The sequence below is a fragment of the Aquarana catesbeiana genome, linkage group LG07 (genome assembly GCF_042186555.1).
Source record: "Aquarana catesbeiana isolate 2022-GZ linkage group LG07, ASM4218655v1, whole genome shotgun sequence".
In the NCBI taxonomy this organism is placed as follows: domain Eukaryota; kingdom Metazoa; phylum Chordata; class Amphibia; order Anura; family Ranidae; genus Aquarana; species Aquarana catesbeiana.
The window spans coordinates 340,923,271-340,947,230 of record NC_133330.1 but is presented as its reverse complement, the minus strand read 5'-3'; the positions used below and the strand labels follow the sequence as shown (position 1 = coordinate 340,947,230).

The window sequence follows — 23,960 nt, the reverse complement described above, 5'->3', positions numbered from 1 at the left end:
AAAAAAAAGGTTAATTAAATCCACAAGGGCTTTTTTTAACCAGTACTATTCCTTTATATTTCCTTTTAAAATGTACAAATGCAGCAATTTAGAATTTGGATGAAAGGTTAAACACTGGGAAACACTTTTTGAAAGATAAAAAGTGCATTTTATATACAACTATATAGATCAGACCAAAATGAGGGACAAATGAGGAGGAATGAGGACAGGGGGACATTGCTCTGAATCAGGGACAGTCCCTTGAAATCAGGGAAAGTTGGGAGGTATGCTGATATGCAGCACTAATGGGGATTAATAGGCAGAACTCATAGGTGGCACTGATAGGCACTGATAAGCGACACTGCTGGGCACTGAAAGGCTGCACTGATGGGTACTTATAGGTGGCACTGATGGGCACTGATAGGCAGCACTGATAGGTGGCACAGATAGGTGGCACTGATGGACACTGATAGATGGCACTGATGGGCGTCACTGATAAGGAGGCACTGGCAGGCATTAGTGATGGGCACTGATTGGCATCATTTGTGGGCACAGATTGGCATCCCTGGTGGCCATGGGTGGCATACCTGGTGGTCATCAGTGGTGGGCATCCCTGGTGGTCCTGGTGGCATCCCTGGTGGTCCTATGTGGGCATCTTCGGGGGGGGGGGCTGCGCTGATAATCAATCAGAACCACCGCCCAGCCGTCATTTTGCTATAGGCCGGGTGGGAAGGGGTTAAAAACAAAAGATAAAAAAAAAGGACTTAATTAATCTTCTGCTTAAAAAAAATGATTTACTTCCAGCCAGGACCGAAAGTAAAGTCATGACTAGGGATGAGCTTCGTGTTCGAGTCGAACCCATGTTCGACTCGAACATCGGCTGTTCGATCGTTCGCCGAATTGCGAACGTTATGGGCCGTTCGCGCTAAATTCGTGTGGCGCGTCATGGCCCATAATTCACTGCGGCAACGCAGTGCATTGCTGGCTGATGATTGGCCAAGCATGCACTATTACCCGCATGCTTGGCCAATCACAGCGCCGTCAGTAGAGAGAGCTGTAATTGGCCAAAGCCAGGGTGGCTTTGGCCAATTATGGCTCAGGGGATTTAGTACACACCCCACACTATATAAAGCCGCCTGTACGGCGGCCCTGTGTAGTGTGTGTTCCGGTGTGCTGAGAGATAGAGAGAGAGAGAGACAGTGTCATTTGATTTGAGTTAGATAGATTAGGCAGAACAGTCAGTCAGTTAGCTGCACTTACAGTGTATTGTGTATATATATGCATCCCAGGTGTTGCATATATATATATATATATATATACACTGTATTCAGTTTAGCTAGATCCGTTCCTGTTATCTTCTATCTAGACTATTTACATTTAATGCAGTGCGTCCTGCTCACAGTGTTCAGCTAGATCCGTTCCTGCTATTTACATTTAGTGCAGTGCGTCCTGCTCACAGTGTTCAGCTAGATCCGTTCCTGTTATCTTCTAGACTATTTACATTTAGTGCAGTGCGTCCTGCTCACAGTGTTCAGCTAGATCCGTTCCTGTTATCTTCTAGACTATTTACATTTAGTGCAGTGCGTCCTGCTCACAGTGTTCAGCTAGATCCGTTCCTGTTATCTTCTAGACTATTTACATTTAGTACAGTGCGTCCTGCTCACAGTGTTCAGCTAGATCCGTTCCTGTTAAATTCCTACTGACAGGCAGGCTTGTCTGGTTACAGTATATAAAGCTACCTGAAGAAAATTACAGGTGTTCTATTTGATCCTATTAGTACCACGGTCAGGCAGCTAGACTATTTACATTTAGTACAGTGCGTCCTGCTCACAGTGTACAGCTAGATCCGTTCCTGTTATCTTCCTACTGACAGGCAGGCTTGTCTGGTTACAGTATATAAAGCTACTTGAAGAAAATTACAGGTGTTCTATCCCAGCTTAGTGCAGCTACAGGCCATTAGTATGTCTGGAAGGCCAAGAAGGAGAGGCAGACAGTCACAAGCCAATAAGAGAGGGAAAGCAGGCTCTGTGTCTAGTGCTGGTCGTGGAGACGGTGCATCCTCATCAGCACGTGGCCATGGGACACGCTTGGCCTTTTTTTCGGCAGCTGGCCGTGTTGAGCCGCAACATGCGGAAGACTTGGTCGAGTGGATGACCAAGCCGTCCTCATCCTCCTCATCCTCTCTCACCCATGCCCAGGGTGCTTTGTCTGGCAAAGCAGCGGCCTCTTCCCTCAGCTCAATGTCATCAGTGACTCCTTCCCTAGCTCCACCATGTCCTCATGAGGATTCCCTCGAACTGTTTGACCACAGTGTTGGGTACATGCTCCAGGAGGATGCCCAGCGTTTGGAAGGCTCTGATGACGATACTGAGCTCGATGAAGGCAGTAACATGAGCACGGACAGAGGGGGTGCCCAAGAAGGACAGCAATCTGGCAGTCATGCTCCCCCTGCTGCAGCATACTGCCAGGTTTGCTCCAGTGATGAGGAGGGAGGGGATGATGAGGTCACTGACTCAACGTGGGTGCCTGATAGGAGAGAGGAGGAGGAGGAGGAGGAGGAGGAGGAGGAGGCGGCGGCACATCACCAACGAGGCAGGATGCCCTCCAGGGGCCAGCCTAAGGGCAGCACATTGACTGCATCACACCCCAAAGCTCCACATGTGCAGGGCGCTGCAGTCTCTGCGCGTTATTCAAAAAGTTCTTTGGTGTGGGCCTTTTTTGAGACGAGTGCATCAGATCGCACCGCTGCTATTTGCAACATATGTCTCAAGCGTATCTCGCGTGGCCAAAACATCTCCCGCTTGGGTACCACATGCTTGACCAGACATATGTTGACCTGCCATGCAGTTCGTTGGCAAGCGTATCTAAAAGACCCACACCAAAGAACAAAGAGGATCTCTCCTTGCTCCTCATCAGCTGAGATTTCCAACCCCACTAGACCTTCAGTCCTCTCTGAGACCTGCAGTGAGAGGAATGAAGGTGTAGAATTAGGTGTGTCACAGCCAAGTACTTGTGGGCAATCTGCTTTTGGTACACCGACGTCAGATTGTACCAGGCAAATTTCCCTGCCCCAGCTGCTGCACCGCCGAAAGAAGTTTGCTCCCAGCCATCCACATGCCCAGCGGTTGAATGCTAGCTTGGCAAAATTGCTAGCACTTCAACTGCTGCCTTTTCAGTTGGTAAACTCTGCCCCCTTCCGTGAGTTTGTGGAATGTGCGGTTCCTCAGTGGCAGGTACCCAAACGCCACTTTTTCTCACGGAAGGCGATTCCGGCTCTCTACCGGCATGTGGAAGGCAATGTCCATGCCTCGCTGGACAGGGCGGTCAGCGGTAAGGTGCATATTACCGCTGACTCATGGTCCAGCAGGCATGGACAGGGACGTTACCTAAGTTTCACGGCGCATTGGGTGACTCTGCTGGCAGCTGGGAAGGATGCAGGACAAGGTGCAGTAGTGTTGGAGGTTGTTCCGCCACCACGCCTCCAAAATGCTGATTGTGACACACCTCTCTCCTCCACCCCCTCCTCTTCTTCTTCCTCCATGGCCTCTTCCTCGGAACCAGCGGTGCTCCGTAGGCGTTCAAGGGGCTACGCAAGTACGCAGGCCAAAAGATGCCATGCGGTGCTTGAGCTGGTGTGCTTGGGGGACAGGAGCCACACTGGGGCAGAGGTTTTGTCAGCTCTGCAGGGGCAGGTTCAGAGGTGGTTGACGCCACGCCAACTTAAGGCAGGAATGGTGGTTTGCGACAATGGCACCAACCTCCTCTCTGCCCTCCGACAGGGACAAATGACCCATGTGCCCTGTTTGGCTCACGTCCTTAACTTGGTGGTGCAGCGGTTCTTGGGCAGGTACCCGGGCTTACAGGATGTCCTGAGGCAGGCCAGGAAAGTCTGTGTGCATTTCCGCCGGTCATATAATGCCAGTGCTCGGCTGACGGACCTCCAAAAGGAGTTTAACCTGCCCAAGAACCGCCTAATCTGTGACATGCCCACCAGGTGGAACTCAACGTTGGCCATGCTGCAGCGGCTGCACACGCAGCAGAGGGCCATCAATGAGTACCTGTGCGACTATGGCACCAGGACAGGGTCAGGGGAGCTTGGTTTTTTTTCCCCACGCCAGTGGGCCATGATCAGGGATGCATGCACTGTCCTGTCACCATTCGAGGAGGCCACGAGGATGGTGAGCAGTGACAGTGCATGCATCAGTGACACTGTCCCCCTTGTCCACCTGTTGGAGCACACGCTGCGTGGAATAATGGACAGGGCACTTGAGGCAGAACAGAGGCAGGAAGAGGAGGACTTCCTTAGCTCTCAAGGCCCCCTTTATCCAGACAGTGTTCCTGCGTGCCCGCCGATCACACAGGAAGAGGACGAGGAGGAAGAGGAGGAGGAGGAAGATTGTGTCAGTATGGAGGTGGAGCCTGGCACTCAGCATCAGCAGCAGTCTTTAAGGGATCAGTCCCAAGAAACACATGGACTTGTACGTGGCTGGGAGGAGGTGGCTGCGGACCATGTCGTTCTTAGTGACCCAGAGGACTCCAGACCGAATGCCTCAGCAAACCTACGCTGCATGGCCTCCCTGATCCTGCAAAGCCTGCGTAAGGATCCTCGTATTCGTGGTATCAAGGAGAAGGACCAATACTGGCTGGCAACCCTCCTTGATCCACGTTACAAGGGTAAGGTTGCGGACCTTATCTTGCCATCGCAGAGGGAGCAGAGGATGAAACATCTTCAGGAGGCCTTGCAGAAAGGTCTGTGCAACGCGTTCCCAGAGACTGGGAGGTTACAAACTCCTGTTTCTGGACAACGTGTTGCTGAGGCTTCGGTCAGTCAAAGAAGGAGCGGTGGAGAAGGTGGCCGTCTGACCGATGCGTTCAGACAATTTTTTGGTCCGCAGCCCCAAGGTATGATCGGTTCCAGCAACCATCGCCAGCGTCTGTTTTACATGGTGCAGGAATACCTAGGGGCAAGATCAGACTTGGACACCTTTCCCACCGAAAATCCTCTGGGTTACTGGGTCTTGAGGATGGATCACTGGCCAGAGCTTGCACAGTATGCAATTGAGCTACTGGCCTGTCCTGCATCCAGCGTTCTTTCGGAACGCACATTCAGTGCTGCTGGAGGCGTGGTAACCGATCACAGGGTGCGTCTGTCCACCGACTCGGTCGATCGGCTGACCTTCATAAAAATGAATGAGTCTTGGATCACCACCAGCTACCAAGCACCTGATGCTGATGTAACCGAATAATTTTTTTTGAAATCTCAGATCCCTTCAAAGACTGCCTATGCTGATGCTGAGTGACTATCCCTGAGTAATTATCCTCTTCCTCCTCAATCATCACGCTGATAGCTTGTAAGAACATTTTTGGTTCTGGGCGCCACCACCAGTGCCTAAGGCACAATTTTTCAGCCCCTGTTTAACAGGGGCGTGTAATTACAATTTTTGATGTAATACTTTGCAGCAGGGCTCGTTCCTGCATTCCAACTAGAGTGTCTGTGAGGGGTTGCAGTGTTGTGGCACCAGCACCAGTGCCTAAGGCCCAATTTTTCTGCCCCTGTCTAACAGGGGCGTGTAATTAAAATTTTTGATGCAATACTTTGCAGCAGGGCTCGTTCCTGCGTTCCAACTAGAGTGTCTGTGAGGGGTTGCAGTGTTGTGGCACCAGCACCAGTGCCTAAGGCCTAATTTTTCAGCTCCTGTTCAACAGGGGCATGTAATTACAATTCTTGATCTAATATTTCACAGCAGGGCCCTGTGAGGGCTTACAGTGTTGTGGCCACAGCAACACCTAAGGCCCAAATTTCTGCTGAGTATATAGGGCAGGACCCTACTTTCAAACATCTAACTTACAAACGACTCCTACTTGCAAACGGAAGGAGACAACAGGAAGTGAGATGAAATCTACCCCTAGGAAGGGAAATTCTCTCCTGTAAGAGTTAATATGGGAAAACAATTTCTCCTTTCCACTGATGCTTTCCAATCCTTGTTCCACAAAAAAACCCAAATTTTCAAAAAACATTTTTCATTGGGACAAAAAAGTGAGGTGAAATCTTCTGAAGAGGAGGAAAGACAGCAAAACAAATGTCACAGGGGTGATAACCCTTCCCTATGTTTTCCAAAAAGCTTAGAAAAGATTTTTTGGCTGGAGCTAAACACGTTAAAAATGTTCAAAATTACAAACAGATTCTACTTAACAACAAACCTACAGTCCCTGTCTTGTTTGCACCGCCTGTATACTGCTGTTCAGAGTATATAGGGCCTGGTGGCCCCACACCTTTCCTTATTTTAATTTGGGTGCGGGGTTCCCCTTAATATCCATACAAGACCCAAAGGGCCTGGTAATGGACTGGGGGGTACCCATGCCGTTTGTCTCACTGATTTTCATCCATATTGCCATGACCCGACATGACATTAAACCCGCAAGCAGTTTTAAATGAGATTTTTTCCTTTAAAAATGACATTTGGTGCAGGGACTGTTCTAAACATGGGAAACACACGTCACTTTACAGGCATACTATAGACACCCCCCAGGTACGATATTTAAAGGAATATTTCACTTTTTTTTTTTTTACTTTAAGCATCATTAAAATCACTGCTCCCGAAAAAACGGCCGTTTTTAAAAGTTTTTTTTGCATTGATACATGTCCCCTGGGGTAGGACCCGGGTCCCCAAACCCTTTTTAGGACAATACCATGCAAATTAGCCTTTAAAATGAGCACTTTTGATTTCGAACGTTCGAGTCCCATAGACGTCAATGGGGTTCTAACGTTCGTGCGAACTTTCGGTCCGTTCGCGGGTTCTGGTGCGAACCGAACCGGGGGGTGTTCGGCTCATCCCTAGTCATGACGTTGCTTTGGTCCTCCAAGGCCATAGAGGCGATCAAAGAGTATCTACTCTTTGATCGCCTATGGAAGCAGCCAGGCACACCATCTTATCATTTTTTGGGCGAACCGGCAGAAATGATAAGCTCGAGAAAGCAGGGGGAGGAACGTTCCCTTTCCGCCACTTTGGAAAGTGTTCCAGCAGCTCACGAGCGACTCGGTCCACTTTCATGAGAAAACCAGCCGCCGGCTGAAAAAAGCGATACCGGGGGATTATGGCTGATATCTTCATCCATAGTCCCGGTAAACCACTTGCAAACCGCAACGTATAAATACGTATTGCGGTCAGCAAGTGAAAAATTCCAGCCAAAATTGGTTGGTAATGTTTACCAGTAAACTCTGTGACTGCGCTAAAGTGAGAAAGTGGTCTCAGGTCACCCCAATGTGAGTTCTGTGTAATCTACTGCAGGCAGATTTTAGGGGGCTTCTTACAGGGTTGCTGGCAGTGTATTTCCTGAATAGACATGTGCAATTCGTTTCGTTCCAAATTCGTTTTTTAATGAGTTTCGACAAATTAGTTAATTTGGAAATATCCGAATTAACGAAAACCCGTTTAACAAATTTTTCCGAAAATATGAAAATTCGAAAATCCGAAAATTCACAAATCTGAAATAATGACTAACTAATAATAACCTAACTATTAGTAACTATTAAATGATAGGTATTGGAATTTCCTTTCTAATTTGGCTGTTAGTGAATGTAACGAATACGAATTTATCCGAAGTTACGAATTATCCGAAATAACGAATGCCGCATCTAAATGAATGGAATGTAAAGAATTAATAATAAATAACAATAATAATAATAATAAAAACTTTTTATTAGTATTTATTATTAATTAATTCTGTTCCATTCGTTCAGATGCGGCATTCATTATTTCAGATCATCCGTAACTTTGGATAAATTCGTATTCGTTACATTCACTAACAGCCAAATTTGAAAGGAAATTCCAATACCCATCATTTAATAGTTAGTTATTATTAGTTAGATAGTTATTCTTTCGAATTTTCAGGATTTTCTTTCTTATTTTTCGTATTTTGGAATATACAAATTTTTGAATTTACGAATTGCGATCCGAAAAACGAAAAAAAACCCCGCCAAACGAATAAAACTAAAACAAACAAATTTTTCGTCAGTGCGCATGTCTATTCCTGAAGGCTGTGCTTTGTAACTTACTCTATCACTGCTTTGTTCACCACCAATCAGAATCAAACTGTCAAGGCAGGTTCAGTCTGATTGGTGGCTTCAAGGTACCTTTCTGTATGTAAGACACACAAGGGACCTTTCTGTATGTGAGACACACAAGGGGCCTTTCTGTATGTGAGACACACAAGGGGCCTTTCTGTATGTGAGACACACAGGGGACCTTTCTGTATGTGAGACACACAAGGAACCTTTCTGTATGTGAGACACACAAGGAACCTTTCTGTATGTGAGACACACAAGGAACCTTTCTGTATGTGAGACACACAAGGGACCTTTCTGTATGTGAGACACACAAGGAACCTTTCTGTATGTGAGACACACAAGGAACCTTTCTGTATGTGAGACACACAAGGGACCTTTCTGTATGTGAGACACACAAGGGACCTTTCTGTATGTGAGGCACACAAGGGACCTTTCTGTATGTGAGACACACAAGGGACCTTTCTGTATGTGAGACACACAAGAGACCTTTCTGTATGTGAGACACACAAGAAACCTTTCTGTATGTAAGACACACAAGGGACCCTTCTGTATGTGAGACACACAAGGAACCTTTCTGTATGTGAGACACAAAAGGGACTTTTCTGTATGTGAGACACACAAGGGACCTTTCTGTATGTGAGACACACAAGGGACCTTTCTGTATGTGAGACACACAAGGGACCTTTCTGTATGTGAGACACAAAAGGGACCTTTCTGTATGTGAGACACACAGGGGATCTGTGTTGGGTGTGTTTGGGAATATCTCTGCTGCAGGGGTTCTCAGGTCACTGGAGGAACTGGTACACTACAGCGATGCCTAGATGGAAAAATGACGCCCCATGATACCTGTGTGCATCTCAATGTGGGTAGGTGCGACGTGGTGCTGCAGCAGAAAAATACACTGAGTCCGGTTGCAATTAATAAAACTTCAGGAAGGCACCCCTGGTTCGCTCACAGTAATGTGCAAACTTGTAGACTGAAGCAGGTTCTGAAGCAGCAACAGTATCTTTATCCAAGGGCGGAATGTGGCCTGGCCAATCTGAGCCCAATGGGGAGGATTCCAATGAACCTTTTTCCTACTGCTATTCACTCTCCCTGACAGATGGGTAAACTGTCTCTACATTATCCACTCACAAGAAAGCATGCTAGAGTGGATAGCGTAGAGACAATTCACCCATCTGTCAGTGAGAGTGAATAGCAGCAGGAAAAAGGTTCATTGGAATCCTCCCCATTGGGCTCAGACTGGCCAGGCCACATTCCGCCCTTGGAGAATGACGCTGTTCTTCCTGCATCAGAACCGGCTCCAATCTACACATTACTGTGAGTGTAACCAGGGGTGTCCTCCTGAAGTTTTATTAACTGCAACTGGACTCAGTGTATTTTCTGCTGCTGCACCACGTTGCACCTACCCAGGTACTTAATTAGGCTCTGCTGACCCAAGATGCCCACCAGGTTCACCCGGATGCAGCATAGCCGACTTCTTCTCCAGCTGCAGTACCACTCGGGAAGAGCGCAACCTACAGTGGAGAACAGGGACTGCACCTGCCTACACTCACGTTTAATTTTGGAGAGATCCTTTAACATCAGCACAGGGCAATGAGTATTTCAGAGCAGAGCGGCCAAGACCCCAAGTATCTCGCAGCCGTCATCTGTCCAGCTGTCACCAGATTCAGAGCCCTCTGCACGTCGCTAATGAACATGCATGCAAAGCTGAATAAAAATCATGTCTTGACCGGTGCGGCAACACAGCGCCTGATGTGTCTTCAGCGCCGCTGTTTTTTGAACCTTTCCACCCGTGAAATTGCATCGCTACCTCTGCACGGATGGAAGGCAGAATAATGGCTTTTAGGACGTTAGAGATCTGTTTACCCCCCCCCCCCCCGAACCATTTGCATGATTGTGCACATTTTTGCGCAAGAGCAGTTCACGAGATTCGACGTACATCCCCCAGGGGGGCCCTGGGATTGTTTGTATGTCGTGCGTTGTGAATATGGGGACAATTATGGGCATTACATGCAAATTGCTCCATCTGCTTCTTGGGAGCACAGTGACAGCGAGGAGGCTGAGAATGTCTCCCATTAAGACATCATTTCCCTTTGATGCTCCGGAGCGCCCTGATATAAGTGGTGGAAATGTCGGTGGGTTGTCAGGGCTATTGGAGAAGAGCGGCACGTCTTGTGGAAGGATGGTGATGTCATCGATGGCGCACAGCGTGATAACGACTTTGTTTATAAAGCAGCTCCAGTTGCTTTTTGGATACAGCTGGTCTGATTTAGGTCCATTCATGTCACAGCGGGTGTGGTGCAGGAAATTTAACTGGGAACGTCACTTTTGGAAGGGCCGCTTGCCAAACGTGCCAATTAATGGGACCAGGGTGCAACCACTTACCAAACGTGCCAATTTATGGGACCAGGGTGCAACCGGTTGCCAAATGTGCCAATTATTGTGAATAGGACACAGCCACTTACCAATTAATGGGGCCAGGTCGGGTCGCAACCTCTTGCCAAGTGTGTCAGTTAATGGGACCAGGGTGCAACTGCTTGCCAAATGTGCCAATTAATGGGACCAGGACGCAACCTCTTGCCAAGTGTGTCAATTAATGGGACCAGGGTGCAACTGCTTGCCAAATGTGCCAATTAATGGGACCAGGGTGCAACTGCTTGCCAAATGTGCCAATTAATGGGACCAGGGTGCAACAGCTTGCCAAATGTGCCAATTAATGGGACCAGGGTGCAACAGCTTGCAAAACGTGCCAACTATTGAGACTGGGGTGCAACCACTTGCCAGACATGTCAGGTAATGGGACCAGGGTGCAACCATTTGCCAAATGTGCCAATTATTGGGAATAGGACACAGCCACTTGCCAATTAATGGGACCAGGACACAACCTCTTGCCAAGTGTGTCAATTAATGGGACCAGGGTGCAACAGCTTGCCAAATGTGACAATTAATGGGACCAGGGTGCAACTGCTTACCAAATGTGCCAATTTATGGGACCAGGGTGCAACAGCTTGCAAAACGTGCCAACTATTGAGACTAGGGTGCAACCACTTGCTAAACATGTCAGTTAATGGGACCAGGGTGCAACCATTTGCCAAACATGCCAATTTATTAGACCAGGGTACAACCGCTTGCCAAATGTGCCAATTATTGGGAATAGGACACAGCCACTTGCCAAAGGCATCAATTAATGGGGAAAGGGAGCAACCATTTGCCAAATGTGCCAATTAATGGGACCAAGGTGCAAGCACTTTCAAAATGTGCCAATTAATGGGAATGGTACGCAACCACTTGCAAAACCTGTCAATTAATGGGACCAGGGCGTAACCACTTGCCAAATGTGCCAAATAATGGGAATGAGATGCAACTGCTTGCCAAACATGCCAATTTATGGGACCAGGGTGCAACTGCTTGCCAAATGTGCCAATTATTGGGAATGGGATACAACCACTTGCCAAATGAGGCAATTAATGGGACCAGGATGCCACCATTTGCCAAATGTGCCAATTTATGAGGCCAGGGTGCAACTGCTTGCCAAATGTGCCAATTATTGGGACTAGGGTGGAACAGCTTGCCAAACATGGCAATGTCATGCTATCCTATAGCAGGCTAACAAGCTCGCTATATGATGGCATGGGCAGGTGAGAGGTCAAATAATTCCAGAGATTCAGTTAAGTTTCAGTTCAGATAAGTTCAGAGATTCCCTCCATCTTAGATTGTAAGCTCTAAGGAGCAGGGCCCTCTGATTTCACTGGTACCAAATTGTATTGTAACTGTACTGTCTTCCCTCATATTGTAAAGCACTCAGTAAACTATTGGTGCTATATAAAGTCTGTATAATAATAATAAAATTTATATTTAGGTGACAGGTCCTCTTCATGGAGACTTGGGGTGGGGGGGGGGGGGTCTATTTGACCCCCAATGTCTCCCCTGCCTTCCAATGCAGCTATTCCAGCACAGATTATTCTGCATCCTCAGCTACACCAGCCCAGGATTGACAGTTGTGACCGGAGAAGTGACACAATACATACCCCCCCGGGGTCACTAGTCGCCCCCTATACACACGATCAGGCGGCTCTACAGCCATCCGGATCACTTTGATCGCAAAGCCTTTTGACATCCTTTGCAGCCACTGCCAAGCTCATAGCTGTAGCTGAGGTTGTGGGTTCAAATTTTGGGGGTTTATCCACAACATTTATCAATTGCACACAATGCAACTTTCATCCTCGGGGGGACCTACACTTTCCAGAAAGGGGGTCATTTTGGGGGGGGGGGGGGGGGGATTCACATTGTCCTGACATTTGGATATGTTTTTTTAAGGGCCAATTCACACCACGATTCCCGTGTGTTCCTGCGTGGTGCGTTTTGATATCCCGTTCATTTGAATGGGTTACAAATCGCACCAGACCACGCAAAAAAATTTTAAAAAAGTAGTGCTTGCAATGCGTTCCCCTGGGTGCGGGAAATGCTCGCGGAAGGCGCCTTTCCCACACCACCTTCCGGGGTGTACTGCGGTACCGATGCGATTTGGTGGCCGCAAACGATCTGCGTTAGGGGAGCCATTAACAATACCTTGGCATCCGCATGCAGATCGCAAGGGCGGGACGTTCACCTGGGTGCGAGAAAAACGTGCGCAGAACAAGTCTTTCCCGCACCGTGTTCTGGTGTGTACTGAGCTACCGTGCGATTGCTGCAGATGCACTGCATTTCCAATCTGAATTTGGGGTGCTGTTAACAATATATTGGCACCCGCATGCAGACCGCCAAGAGCCGGATAAAAGCAAGCCTCGTCTGGCCCCCAGGCCGCAGTTTACAGACCCCTGCTATATAGCATGGTGATTGGGATAGAACTCTAAACAGAATCCAGCGAAGGATGGACCCGGGAACACTCTGATTGTGATGCTGCACTGCCCCCTGGTGACCTGTAATGGTACAGCAGCAATGTTCTGGCCTGAAAGTTTTTTTTTTTTAATTTTGGATAGAGTGGTGAGGGATTAGAACCCCTGCCAGTTTTTATTGCTGTCTGTGTCCCTGTAAGGGAGATTCACCCTCTCTATTTTTCCTGTTCACTAAGTTTTGGGTTGTCACCAGAACAGGAATAGAGGGGAAAACGTACAACGGGGACACTAGATCAAAGGTTTCCCTCACTTTGGATGGATTTCCTCTAACTTCCTGTTTTGGCTATGGGACAGAAAGTGAAGGCAAATCTCCCCAACGGGGACACTGGTTCTGGTGACTACCAGAGATTCCCTTACTTTGGAGGGATTTCCACTCACTTCCTGTTTTGGCTATGGGGCAGGAAGTGAAGGCAAATCTGTCAAATGGGATGCAAAAAACCCCCAAAAACCTGACCGGGGTCATAACCCTCCAATAGTTGTACTTGGATTCTCCTTTATGAAGAAATGTAATCAGAACCATGTCCACCATTGTAATCCTCTGTGTCTGTGTCTGCAGCTAACTTGGCTTCCACCGACATCATGTTCTTAGTGTGCTGCGTCCCGTTCACCGCCACCCTCTACCCACTGCCCAGCTGGGTGTTCGGAGACTTCATGTGCAAGTTTGTGGCCTATTTACAGCAGGTAGGTACGGTGGAGGAGGGGGGAAGGGGGGGTGTGCTGCCAAGGGGCTCATTTAAAGGGTTTGCAATCCCAGCATTGATATTTCAGTTTAGGGTGGAGACTCCCTGGATAAGCCATGTGATGGCTCCTCAAGACCTCCTGGGAATTTCAGTGGTCAAAGCTCAAATCTATGGTGTTGCCACCCACCGTTTTGTGTTTCGGCTCATAATGGGCACAGCGGGTGTACAGACCTGGAAACTCAGCACAGGGATGGTGGGAACCCCTCATAATGGGCACAGCGGGTGTACAGACCCGGGAACTCAGCACAGGGATGGTGGGAACCCCTCATAATGGGCACAGCGGGTGTACAGACCCGGGAACTCAGTACAGGGATGGTGGGAACCCCTCATAATGGGCACAGAAGATAAGATTATATTGTTAAAGTAATTTGTAAAGCTACACTTTTTAAATTTAAATAAAAAAACATGTAATAGATACCCCTCTGCTGGGGCCCCCCACTGGCACTCCATGCTCCTCCTTTTCTCGGAGTGCCCCCATAGCAAGTCGCTTGCCATGGGGCCAGTTGTGCTGGTGTGCTCCTGAGCCAAGCTGTGCTTGTCCATAGATACACACACACAGCACGGCTTGGCCCCGCCTCCCACTCCCTCCTCTAGGCTCAGTGGCTCCTATGGTTCTCAGTATAGCCCATGAATGCAGGAAGAGAGAGCAGAGCGGGGCTGCCGGCGGGGACAGCGCTGGAGTGAGAGTGGTGTCAGGTAAGTGTTTAGGGAGAGGTGGAGGGGAAAGACAGACAGTCAAAGGATTCTTATCTCAATGCATAGAATAGAATAATAATAATAGAATAGAATGGAATAGAATAATGTATAGAATAGAATAATTGTAATAGAATAGAATGATAATAATAGAAGAGAATAATGCATAGAATTCATAGAATAGAATAATAATAATAGAATAGAATAATGCATAGAATAGAATACTAATAATAGAATAGAATGTATTAGAATAATGCATAGAATGCATAGAATAGAATAATAATAGAATAGAAAAGAATAATAATAATAGAATAGAATGTATTAGAATAATGCATAGAATGCATAGAATAGAATAATAATAATAATAATAGAATAGAATAATAATAGAATAGAATGGAATAGAATAATGGATGGAATGCATGGAATAGAATAATAATAATAGAATAGAATTAAATAGATTAATGCATAGAATGCATAGAATAGAATAATAATAATAGAATAATAATAATAGCATAGAATAATAATAGAATAGAATAATGCATAGAATAGAATAATAATAATAGAATAATAATAATAGAATAGAATAATGCATAGAATAGAATAATAATAATAATACAATAGAATGGAATAGAATAATGGATAGAATGCATAGAATAGAATAATAATAATAGAATAATAATAATAGAATAGAATAATAATAGAATAGAATAATGCATAGAATAGAATAATAATAATAATACAATAGAATGGAATAGAATAATGGATAGAATGCATAGAATAGAATAATAATAATAGAATAGAATGGAATAGAATAATGCAAAGAATGCACTAAGTTGAAAATAAACCTTTCGCCTTTAGAACCACTTTAAGTGCAGCAAATAAGTCACTGGACTGGCGCCCAAGGGTGTCTTTTTTAATGATAATAGGTGGGGCGTTGTTGAAGAATGATACTGTTGCTGTATATTGGGACATGTCGGGGGATAATTCATGGTGACAGGTCCACTTTAATGGTTACTTTTGTTTCATTGCTGAAATATTTATTATTGTTACAAATCTCTAAGAATCAGAAGGAAGTGAGAGTCGGAGATGTTCTCTGATGACGGACGTCTCTGATCCTCCATACATTGTATATAATATAAAATGAATCTTCTGTTTCTCTGGCTGCAGGTGACAGTCCAGGCGACGTGTATCACGCTGACGGCGATGAGCGCCGATCGATGTTACGCCACATTATATCCACTGAGATCTCTGCGGCATCGCACCCCGAAGGTGGCCATGATTGTCAGCATCTGCATCTGGATAGGTACAAACTGTTCCTCCAATCGTATGTGCCTGTGACCCGCAGGGGACACCGCAGGGGACACCCAATGTCACACAATGTGGGGGAGGGGCACCGGGGTCAATAGAGGGGAGCTAATCCAGCCTGACAAATATACACTATATGACCAAAAGTATTGGGACACCTGCCTTTACACACACATGAAATTTAATGGCATCCCAGTCTAATGCCCCGTTACACACGATTGGACTTTCCGCCAACAAAACCGTGGATTTGTTTCCGAAGGATGTTGGCTCTAACTTGTCTTGCATACACACGGTCACACAAATGTTGGCCAACGATTACAAACGTGGGAACACGGTGACATACAAGACGTACGACGAGCTGAGAAAAAGGAAGTTCAATAGCCAGTGCGGCTCCTTCTGCTTGATTCCGAGCATGCGTGGAACTTTTGTGCGACGGACTTGTGTACACACGATCGGATAATCCGACAACAAAGTCAAGTTGGTGTAAAAATTTGAGACCCTGCTCTCAAACATTTGTTGGTAGAAAGTCCGACAGGAAATGTTCGATGGAGCATACACACGGTTGGACTTTTCAACAACTAGCTCACGTCGAACATTTCCATGTTTTTTTTTTTGGCGGAACCCGATCTTGTGTACATGTCATTAGGAAAAATTAGGTGACATTTTGTTCAACTTTCAGCAATGTTTTATAAATAGATTCCAAAGTGTTGGAAATAGAGGAGAACGGAACAGGAAAAGGATGTTCTGTAGAAGTTCTGTAAAGGTCTGCAGATGTTCTGTAGACGTTCTGTAGAGGTTCTGCAGATGTTCTGTAGAAGTTCTTTAGAAGTTCAATAGAAGTTCTATAGATGTTCTGTAGATGTTCTGTAGAAGTTCTATAAATGTTCTGTAGAAGTTCTATAGATGTTCTGTAGACGTTCTATAGATGTTCTCTATAAGTTCTGTAGACGTCCTGTAGAAGTTCTGTAGAGGTTCTGTAGAAGTTCTATAGATGTTTTGTAGATGTTCTGTAGAAGTTTTGTTGATTTTTAGTAGAAGTTATGTAGAAGTTTTATAGATGTTCTGTAGAAGTTATGTAGAGGTTCTGTAGAAGTTCTATAGATGTTTTGTAGATGTTCTGTAGAAGTTCTATAAATGTTTTGTAGATGTCCTGTAGAATTTCTATAGATGTTCTTTAGAAGTTCTATAGATGTTCTTTATAAATTTTGTAGACGTTCTGTAGATGTTTTATGGAAGTTCTGTAGATGTTCTGTAGACGTTCTATACATGTTCTCTATAAGTTCTGTAGACGTCCTGTAGAAGTTCTATAGATGTTCTCTAGAAGTTCTGTAGATGTTCTGTAGATGTTCTGTAGAAGTTCTGTAGAGGTTCTGTAGAAGTTCTATAGATGTTTTGTAGATGTTCTGTAGAAGTTCTATAGATGTTTTGTAGATGTTCTGTAGATGTTTTATAGATGTTCTGTAGATGTTCTGTAGATGTTTTGTAGATGTTCTGTAGAAGTTCTATAGATGTTCTGTAGAAGTTATGTAGAGGTTATGTAGAAGTTCTATAGATGTTCTTTAGAAGTTCTATAGATGTTCTCTATAAATTTTGTAGACGTTCTGTAGATGTTTTATGGAAGTTCTGTAGATGTTCTGTAGACGTTCTATACATGTTCTCTATAAGTTCTGTAGACGTCCTGTAGAAGTTCTATAGATGTTCTCTAGAAGTTCTGTAGATGTTCTGTAGAAGTTCTGTAGAGGTTCTGTAGAAGTTCTATAGATGTTTTGTAGATTTTCTGTAGAAGTTCTATAGATGTTTTGTAGATGTTCTGTAGATGTTTTATAGATGTTCTGTAGATGTTCTGTAGATGTTTTGTAGATGTTCTGTAGAAGTTCTATAGATGTTCTGTAGAAGTTATGTAGAGGTTATGTAGAAGTTCTATAGATGTTTTGTAGATGTTCTGTAGAAGTTCTATAGATGTTCTGTAGAAGTTCTATAGATGTCCTTTATGCCGCGTACACACGACTGGACTTTACGGCAGACTTTGTCCGGCGAACTTTTCGACGGACTTTACGATGGACTTTCCGAATGAATGGACTTGCCTACATACGATCAAAGTCTGACGGATTCGTATGTGATGACATACGACCAGACTAAAACAAGGAAGTTCATAGCCAGTAGCCAATAGCTGCCCTAGCGTCGGTTTTTGTCCGTCGGACTAGCATACAGACGAGCGGACTTTTCGACCGGACTCGAGTCCGTCGAAAAGATTTGAAACATGTTTCATTTCTAGGTCCGTCGATCTTTTGGGGAAAAAAGTCCACTGGAGCCCACACACGATCCAATTGTCCGACGGACTCCGGTCCGCAGGACCAAGTATGCCGTAAAGTTCGGTCGTGTGTACGCGGCATTAGAAGTTCTATAGATGTTCTCTATAAATTTTGTAGACGTTCTGTAGATGTTTTATGGAAGTTCTGTAGATGTTCTGTAGACGTTCTGTAGCAGTCCTATAGGTGTTCTGTAGAAGTTATATAGATGTTTTGTAGATGTTCTGTAGAAGTTCTATAGATGTTCTATAGAAGTTTTGTAGAAGTTTTGTAGAAGTTCTATAGATTTCTGTAGAGGTTCTGTAGAAGTTCTATAGATGTTCAGTAGCTGTTCTGTAGGTGTTCTGAGAAAGTTCTTATAGATGTTCTGTATAAGTTCTATAGAAGTTTTGTAGAAGTTCTAAAGATTTCTCTAGAGGTTCTGTAGAAGTTCTATAGCATCATCAAATGAATGAACATGAAAATAAGCAAGCTCCAGGAGGCAGTGGAGGACAGAAAAGCCTGGCGCGATATGGTCCATGAGGTCACAAAGAGTCGGATATGACTAAATGACTGAACAACAACAAATTATGCTGCGTACACACGGTCGGACTTTCCGTCGGGAAATGTTCGATGTGGGCTTGTTGTCGGAAAGTCTGAACGTGTGTAGGCTCCATAGAACATTTGTTGTCGGAATTTCCGGCCACAAATGTTTGAGAGCAGATTTTCAAATTTTCCGCCAGCTTCACTTGTTGTCGTAAAGTCTGATTGTGTGCACAAGTCCGTCGCACAAAAGCTCATGCATGCTCGGAATCAAGCAGAAGAGCCGCACTGGCTATTGAACTTCATTTTTCTCGGCTCGTTGTACGTCTTGTACATCACCGCGTTCTCACGTATGGAATTTCCGACAACATTTGTGTGACCGTGTGTATGCAAGACAAGTTTGAGCCGACATCCTTCGGAAAAAAATCCACGGTTTTGTTGTCGAAAATTCCAATCGTGTGTACGCGGCATATAAGTTCTATAGATGTTCTGTAGAAGTTCTATAGATGATCCATAAAAATGTTGTAGATGTTCTGTAGAAATTCTGTAAAAGTTATGTAGATGTTCTGTAGAAGTTCTATAGATGTTCTCTATAAATTTTGTAAACATTCTGTAGATGTTCTATAGAAGTTCTGTAGATGTTCTGTAGACTTCTTTAGAAATTCTGTATAAGTTCTATAGGTGTTCTGTAGAAGTTCTATAGATATTTTGTAGATGTTCTGTAGAAGTTCTATAGATGTTCTGTAGAAGTTCTATAGATGTTCTGTAGAAGTTCTGTAGAAGTTTTGTAGAGGTTCTGTAAGAGAAAATTCCAATGCCACGTACACACGGTCGGAGCTCCGGTGAGCTTGTTGTCGAAAAGTCCGACTGTGTGTATGCTCCATCGAACATTTGCTGTCGGAATTTCCGCCCACAAATGTTTGAGAGCAGGTTCTCAAATTTTCCGCCAACTTCACTTTGTTGTCAGACGAGCGTGTGTACACAAGTCCTCGCACCAAAGTTCACACATGCTCGGACTCAAGCAGAAGGAGCTGCACTGGCTATTGAACTTCCTTTTTATAGTCCCGTCATACGTCTTGTAGATCACCGCGTTCTCACATTCGGAATTTTGGGCCAACATTTGTGTGACCATGTGTATGCAAGACAAGTTTGAGCCAACATCCTTCGGAAAAAAATCCACGATTTTGTTGGCGGAAAGTCCGATCGTCTGTACGCGGCATTATACATGTTCTGTATAAGTTCTATAGAAGTTTTGTAGAAGTTCTAAAGATTTATCTACAGGTTCTGTTGAAGTTCTATAGATGTTCTGTATAAGTTCTAGATGGATAGATAGCATCATGGTATCAATGAACATGAAAATAAGCAAGCTCCGGGAGGCAGTGGAGGACAGAAAAGCCTGGTGCGCTATGGTCCATGAGGTCACAAAGAGTCGGATATGACTAAACGACTGAACAACTACAAATAAGTTCTATAGATGTTGTGTAGAAGTTATTATAGATGTTATGTTGTCATTCTGTATACGTTTTGTAGATGTTCTATAGAAGTTTTATAGATGTTCTGTAGATGTTCTGTAGAAGTTCTGTAAAAGTTTTGTAGATGTTCTGTAGATGTTCTATTGAAATTCTATATAAGGTAGTAGATGTTCTGTAGAAGTTCTCTAGATGTTCTCTAGAAATTCTGTAGATGTTCTGTAGAAGTTCAATAGATGTTCTGTAGAAATTAAGTAGATGTTCTTTAGAAGTTCCATAAAAGTTTTGTAGATGTTCTCTAGAAGTTCTGTAGACATCCTGTAGAAGTTCTATAGATGTTCTCTCTCTCTGTTTAAAGTCTCATCCCGATGTCTGATCTTCACACACAGGCTCCCTCTTGCTCTCCACGCCCATCATCCCCTACCAGAAGATCCAGAAAGGTTACTGGTACGGCCCCCGCACCTACTGCATAGAGCAGTTCCCCACAGACACCATGAAGAAGGCTTGTATCCTCTACCAGTTCCTGGCCGTCTACCTGCTTCCTCTACTCACCATCTGCCTCTGCTACTCCCTGATGCTGAAGAGAGTGGGCCGACCCGTTGTGGAGCCCATGGACAATAATTACCAGGTATGACATCATTAGCCCACCCAGTGTCATCCTTGTCCCGCTCAGACAACACCTATTCATGGTTTGGCAGCATATTTTGGAACCTTGCCCCAAAATATTTTTCCCCCTCTAAATTGTCTATACCACTGAAGTTTGAAAATGAAAGCCACACTGAGCCTTCCATTTTTTTCAGCTCAACAGAAGGTGTTCTTCAAAATCAGCCACAGCCTGAGTAGAAAAATCTGTCCCTTGCCAGTATGCTGCAGAGAAGGACCCTTTGTGTGGAAGCAGCAGTCTCTCTGCAAAGGTCCAAGACCCCTCCTGATGAGTCAGGCCTAGAACTCTGCTATAAGTAAACCTTCTGTTCCTTGATTGGAGAGCTCTAGCTCTGACTTATGCCGCGTACACACGATCGCACATTCCAACAACAAAATCCATGTTTTTTTTTCCTACGGATGTTGGCTCAAACTTGTCTTGCATACACACGGTCACACAAATGTTGTCAGAAATTCCGAACGTCAAGAATGCGGTGAGGTACGACGAGCCGCGAAAACTGAAGTTCAATAGCCAGTGCGGCTCTTCTGCTTGATTCCAAGCATGCGTGGAACTTTGTGCGTCGGAATTGTGTACACACGCTCGGAATTTACGAGAACGCATTTTGTTGCCGGAAAATCTGAGATCCAGATCTCAAATTTTGTTTGTCAGAAATTCCGATGGAAAATGTCCGATGGAGCCTACACACGGTCGGAATTTCTCCCATCGAACATTTGTTGTCGGAAATTCCGACCGTGTGTACGCGGCATTAGTGTGTGTGTGTGTGTGTGTGTGCACATTGCACACCTTTTGTTTTGATACACCTGCAATATATTTAGCTGAAGGTTCAGTTAGGCTCTAAAGGGAAAGTACGGGTGATTTGTATATATTTTTATATATCACTGCCATGATGAAAACGAAAATAACTGTTGAAGTTGATCACTTGTGTGTGTTAATTCAAGCTTGAGCTATTGAGCTCTGTGAACCACTGTTTTTTTTTTCAACAAAAGCAAAGAGACAAAGGACCAGTTTACTGTTCTTCAGGCTTTTGGAGGGCTGGAATGTGGCCAGCGGGAGTAGAAAATGCCCCAGTGTCAGTGGGGTAAACATTACCGGTGGTCAGTAGGAGGAGGAATAGTGTTCCATCATTGGTGTCAGTGGGAGGAATAGTGCCCCATCATTGGTGTCAGTGGGAGGAATAGTGCCCCATCACTGGTATCAGTGGGATGGATAGTGCCCCATCATTGGTGTCAGTGGGAGGAATAGTGCCCCATCATTGGTATCAGTGGGAGGAATAGTGCCCCATCATTGATATCAGTGGGAGGAATAGTGTCCCATCATTGTTGTCAGTGGGAGGAATAGTGCCCCATCATTGGTGTCAGTGGGAGGAATAGTGTCCCATCATTGGTGTCAGTGGGATGAATAGTGCTCCATCATTGGTGTCAGTGGGAGGAATAGTGCCCCATCATTGGTGTCAGTGGGAGGAATAGTGCCCCATCATTGGTATCAGTGGGAGGAATAGTGTTCCATCATTGGTATCAGTGGGAGGAATGGTGTCCCATCATTGGTATTAGTGGGAGGAATGGTGACCCTATTGTTGGTGTCAGTGGGACAAATAACGGCTTATATCAGTAGGAGGAATAGCGCCCGAAGGGCCAGATAAAGGCAAGTGAATAGCTGCACTAGGCCTGTGGGCCACACTTTAGAGACCACTGCCCTAGGACATGCCTTCAGAATACCTCCCCCCTCTTCTCTTTGACATAAAATAGGTAAAAGGTGTTCTTTCATTCAAGTCAAGTCTACAGAGTGCAAAGTTCATAGGACGGTCCTGGATTTCTGGCAGGATCATTGGGTATTTTTTTTTTATCAAACAGATATAACAAAACACTTTCAATAGACAGCAGACGAAAAGGGAGCAGCTAAGAAAATATCATTAGTTGGCTGTAAGTCCCTGGTGCCCAACTTGTGGCCCCTCAGTACCTATGGTGCAGCCATCGGATAGGAACATTGATATGTAGAGGGATAGTTATGTCAGAGACCTCTAACATTCTCATGTAATATATCCCCATTCTCTTACATTCCCCTCTTACATATCTCTGCAACTACACCTGTAACATCTCCAATCTCTAACATTCTCCTCCATTATGTCTCCAGCCTCCAACTACACCTTTAGCACGTCACCAATCCCTGACCATCACCAGCATTAAGTTATCAATCTCTGATAGTCCATTAGAACACTATATACTGAATATATGTGTGCCCCCCCCAGGAATTTCAGGTGCCACAGTTGAGCCCACCTATATCTGGTTGACCACCACAGTTCCTTCCTTCCTTCCAAATGCTGAATGTCCTTTCCTTCCTCACCAGGTGCAGCTCCTGTCGGAGAGGACCATCGCCATGAGGAGTAAAATCTCGAAGATGGTGATCGTCATCGTCCTGCTCTTCACCATCTGCTGGGGCCCCATCCAGCTCTTCAGCCTGTTCCAGGGCTTCTACCCGGGGTTCCAGGCCAACTACGCCACCTACAAAATCAAAACCTGGGCCAACTGCATGTCCTACGCCAACTCCTCCATCAACCCCATCGTCTACGGCTTCATGGGCGCCAGTTTCCGCAAGTCCTTCAAGAAGGCCTTTCCGTTCATGTTCCGGAATAAAGTCCGGGACGGCAGCATCACCTCCGGAACGGTGAACAACGAGATGAAGTTTGTAGCCATGGAGTCCACAAACAACGAACTCAAGTGATGGTGGAGGGTGATGGATCTTCCGCTGCATGGACTGGGGGGTGGGGGACTTATGGTGGCACCTTGATGGACACGGAACAGAAGCCGAGCGTAGCCTGAATATTAGGACTGCAGATTCCTTATAAAACATAATTTTCCCGTTGTTATCGGGGAAGGCGATTCGCTGCCACAGACCCCATACTCAAGCAGCGATTCCAAATGCCGCAGATCTCCCGGAGGGATTTAATCAGGAATTTTATCAGCCGAATGTTTTTTTTACTTGAAGAATCGTCTTGTGTCTTGTCTGTAACAAATCTCTATTTTGTATTTATACCATCCGCTCAATAAATGGGATTGTTGAAATATCGAAACGCGTCAGTGAACTACTACCTTGGGATGGATCTTCAGGGCTTCATTTATGTAAGAATACGCTTTGTGTCCTTCGTGACTTCCAGGAAAACGGAGATAATGTATCCGATGAGCCCCGGTTCACACTAGAAGGTGGGCCAGGAATCCCCTAGCGCATTCAAAACTAACTGCCCTCGCGATCTGCAGCGGTGCGTCAGTGCAATCTTATCTACACCCCCAAATGCACGTCTCAAAGGCAAGGGGTTTGC

General features: G+C 45.3%; 1 protein-coding gene across 1 annotated transcript in view; it reads left to right on the top strand.

Moving 5' to 3' along the window:
* Positions 1-23,714, top strand: part of LOC141102590 (G-protein coupled receptor 54-like) — a 35,648-nt gene extending 11,934 nt beyond the window's left edge. The window contains exons 2-5 of the mRNA XM_073591493.1: positions 13,502-13,626; positions 15,546-15,681; positions 20,373-20,611; positions 22,991-23,714. Coding sequence (XP_073447594.1) covers positions 13,502-13,626; positions 15,546-15,681; positions 20,373-20,611; positions 22,991-23,365 — 875 coding nt within the window. The 3' untranslated portion in view covers positions 23,366-23,714. The remainder of the gene's footprint in view (positions 1-13,501; positions 13,627-15,545; positions 15,682-20,372; positions 20,612-22,990) is intronic.
* Positions 23,715-23,960: the final 246 nt, after the last annotated feature.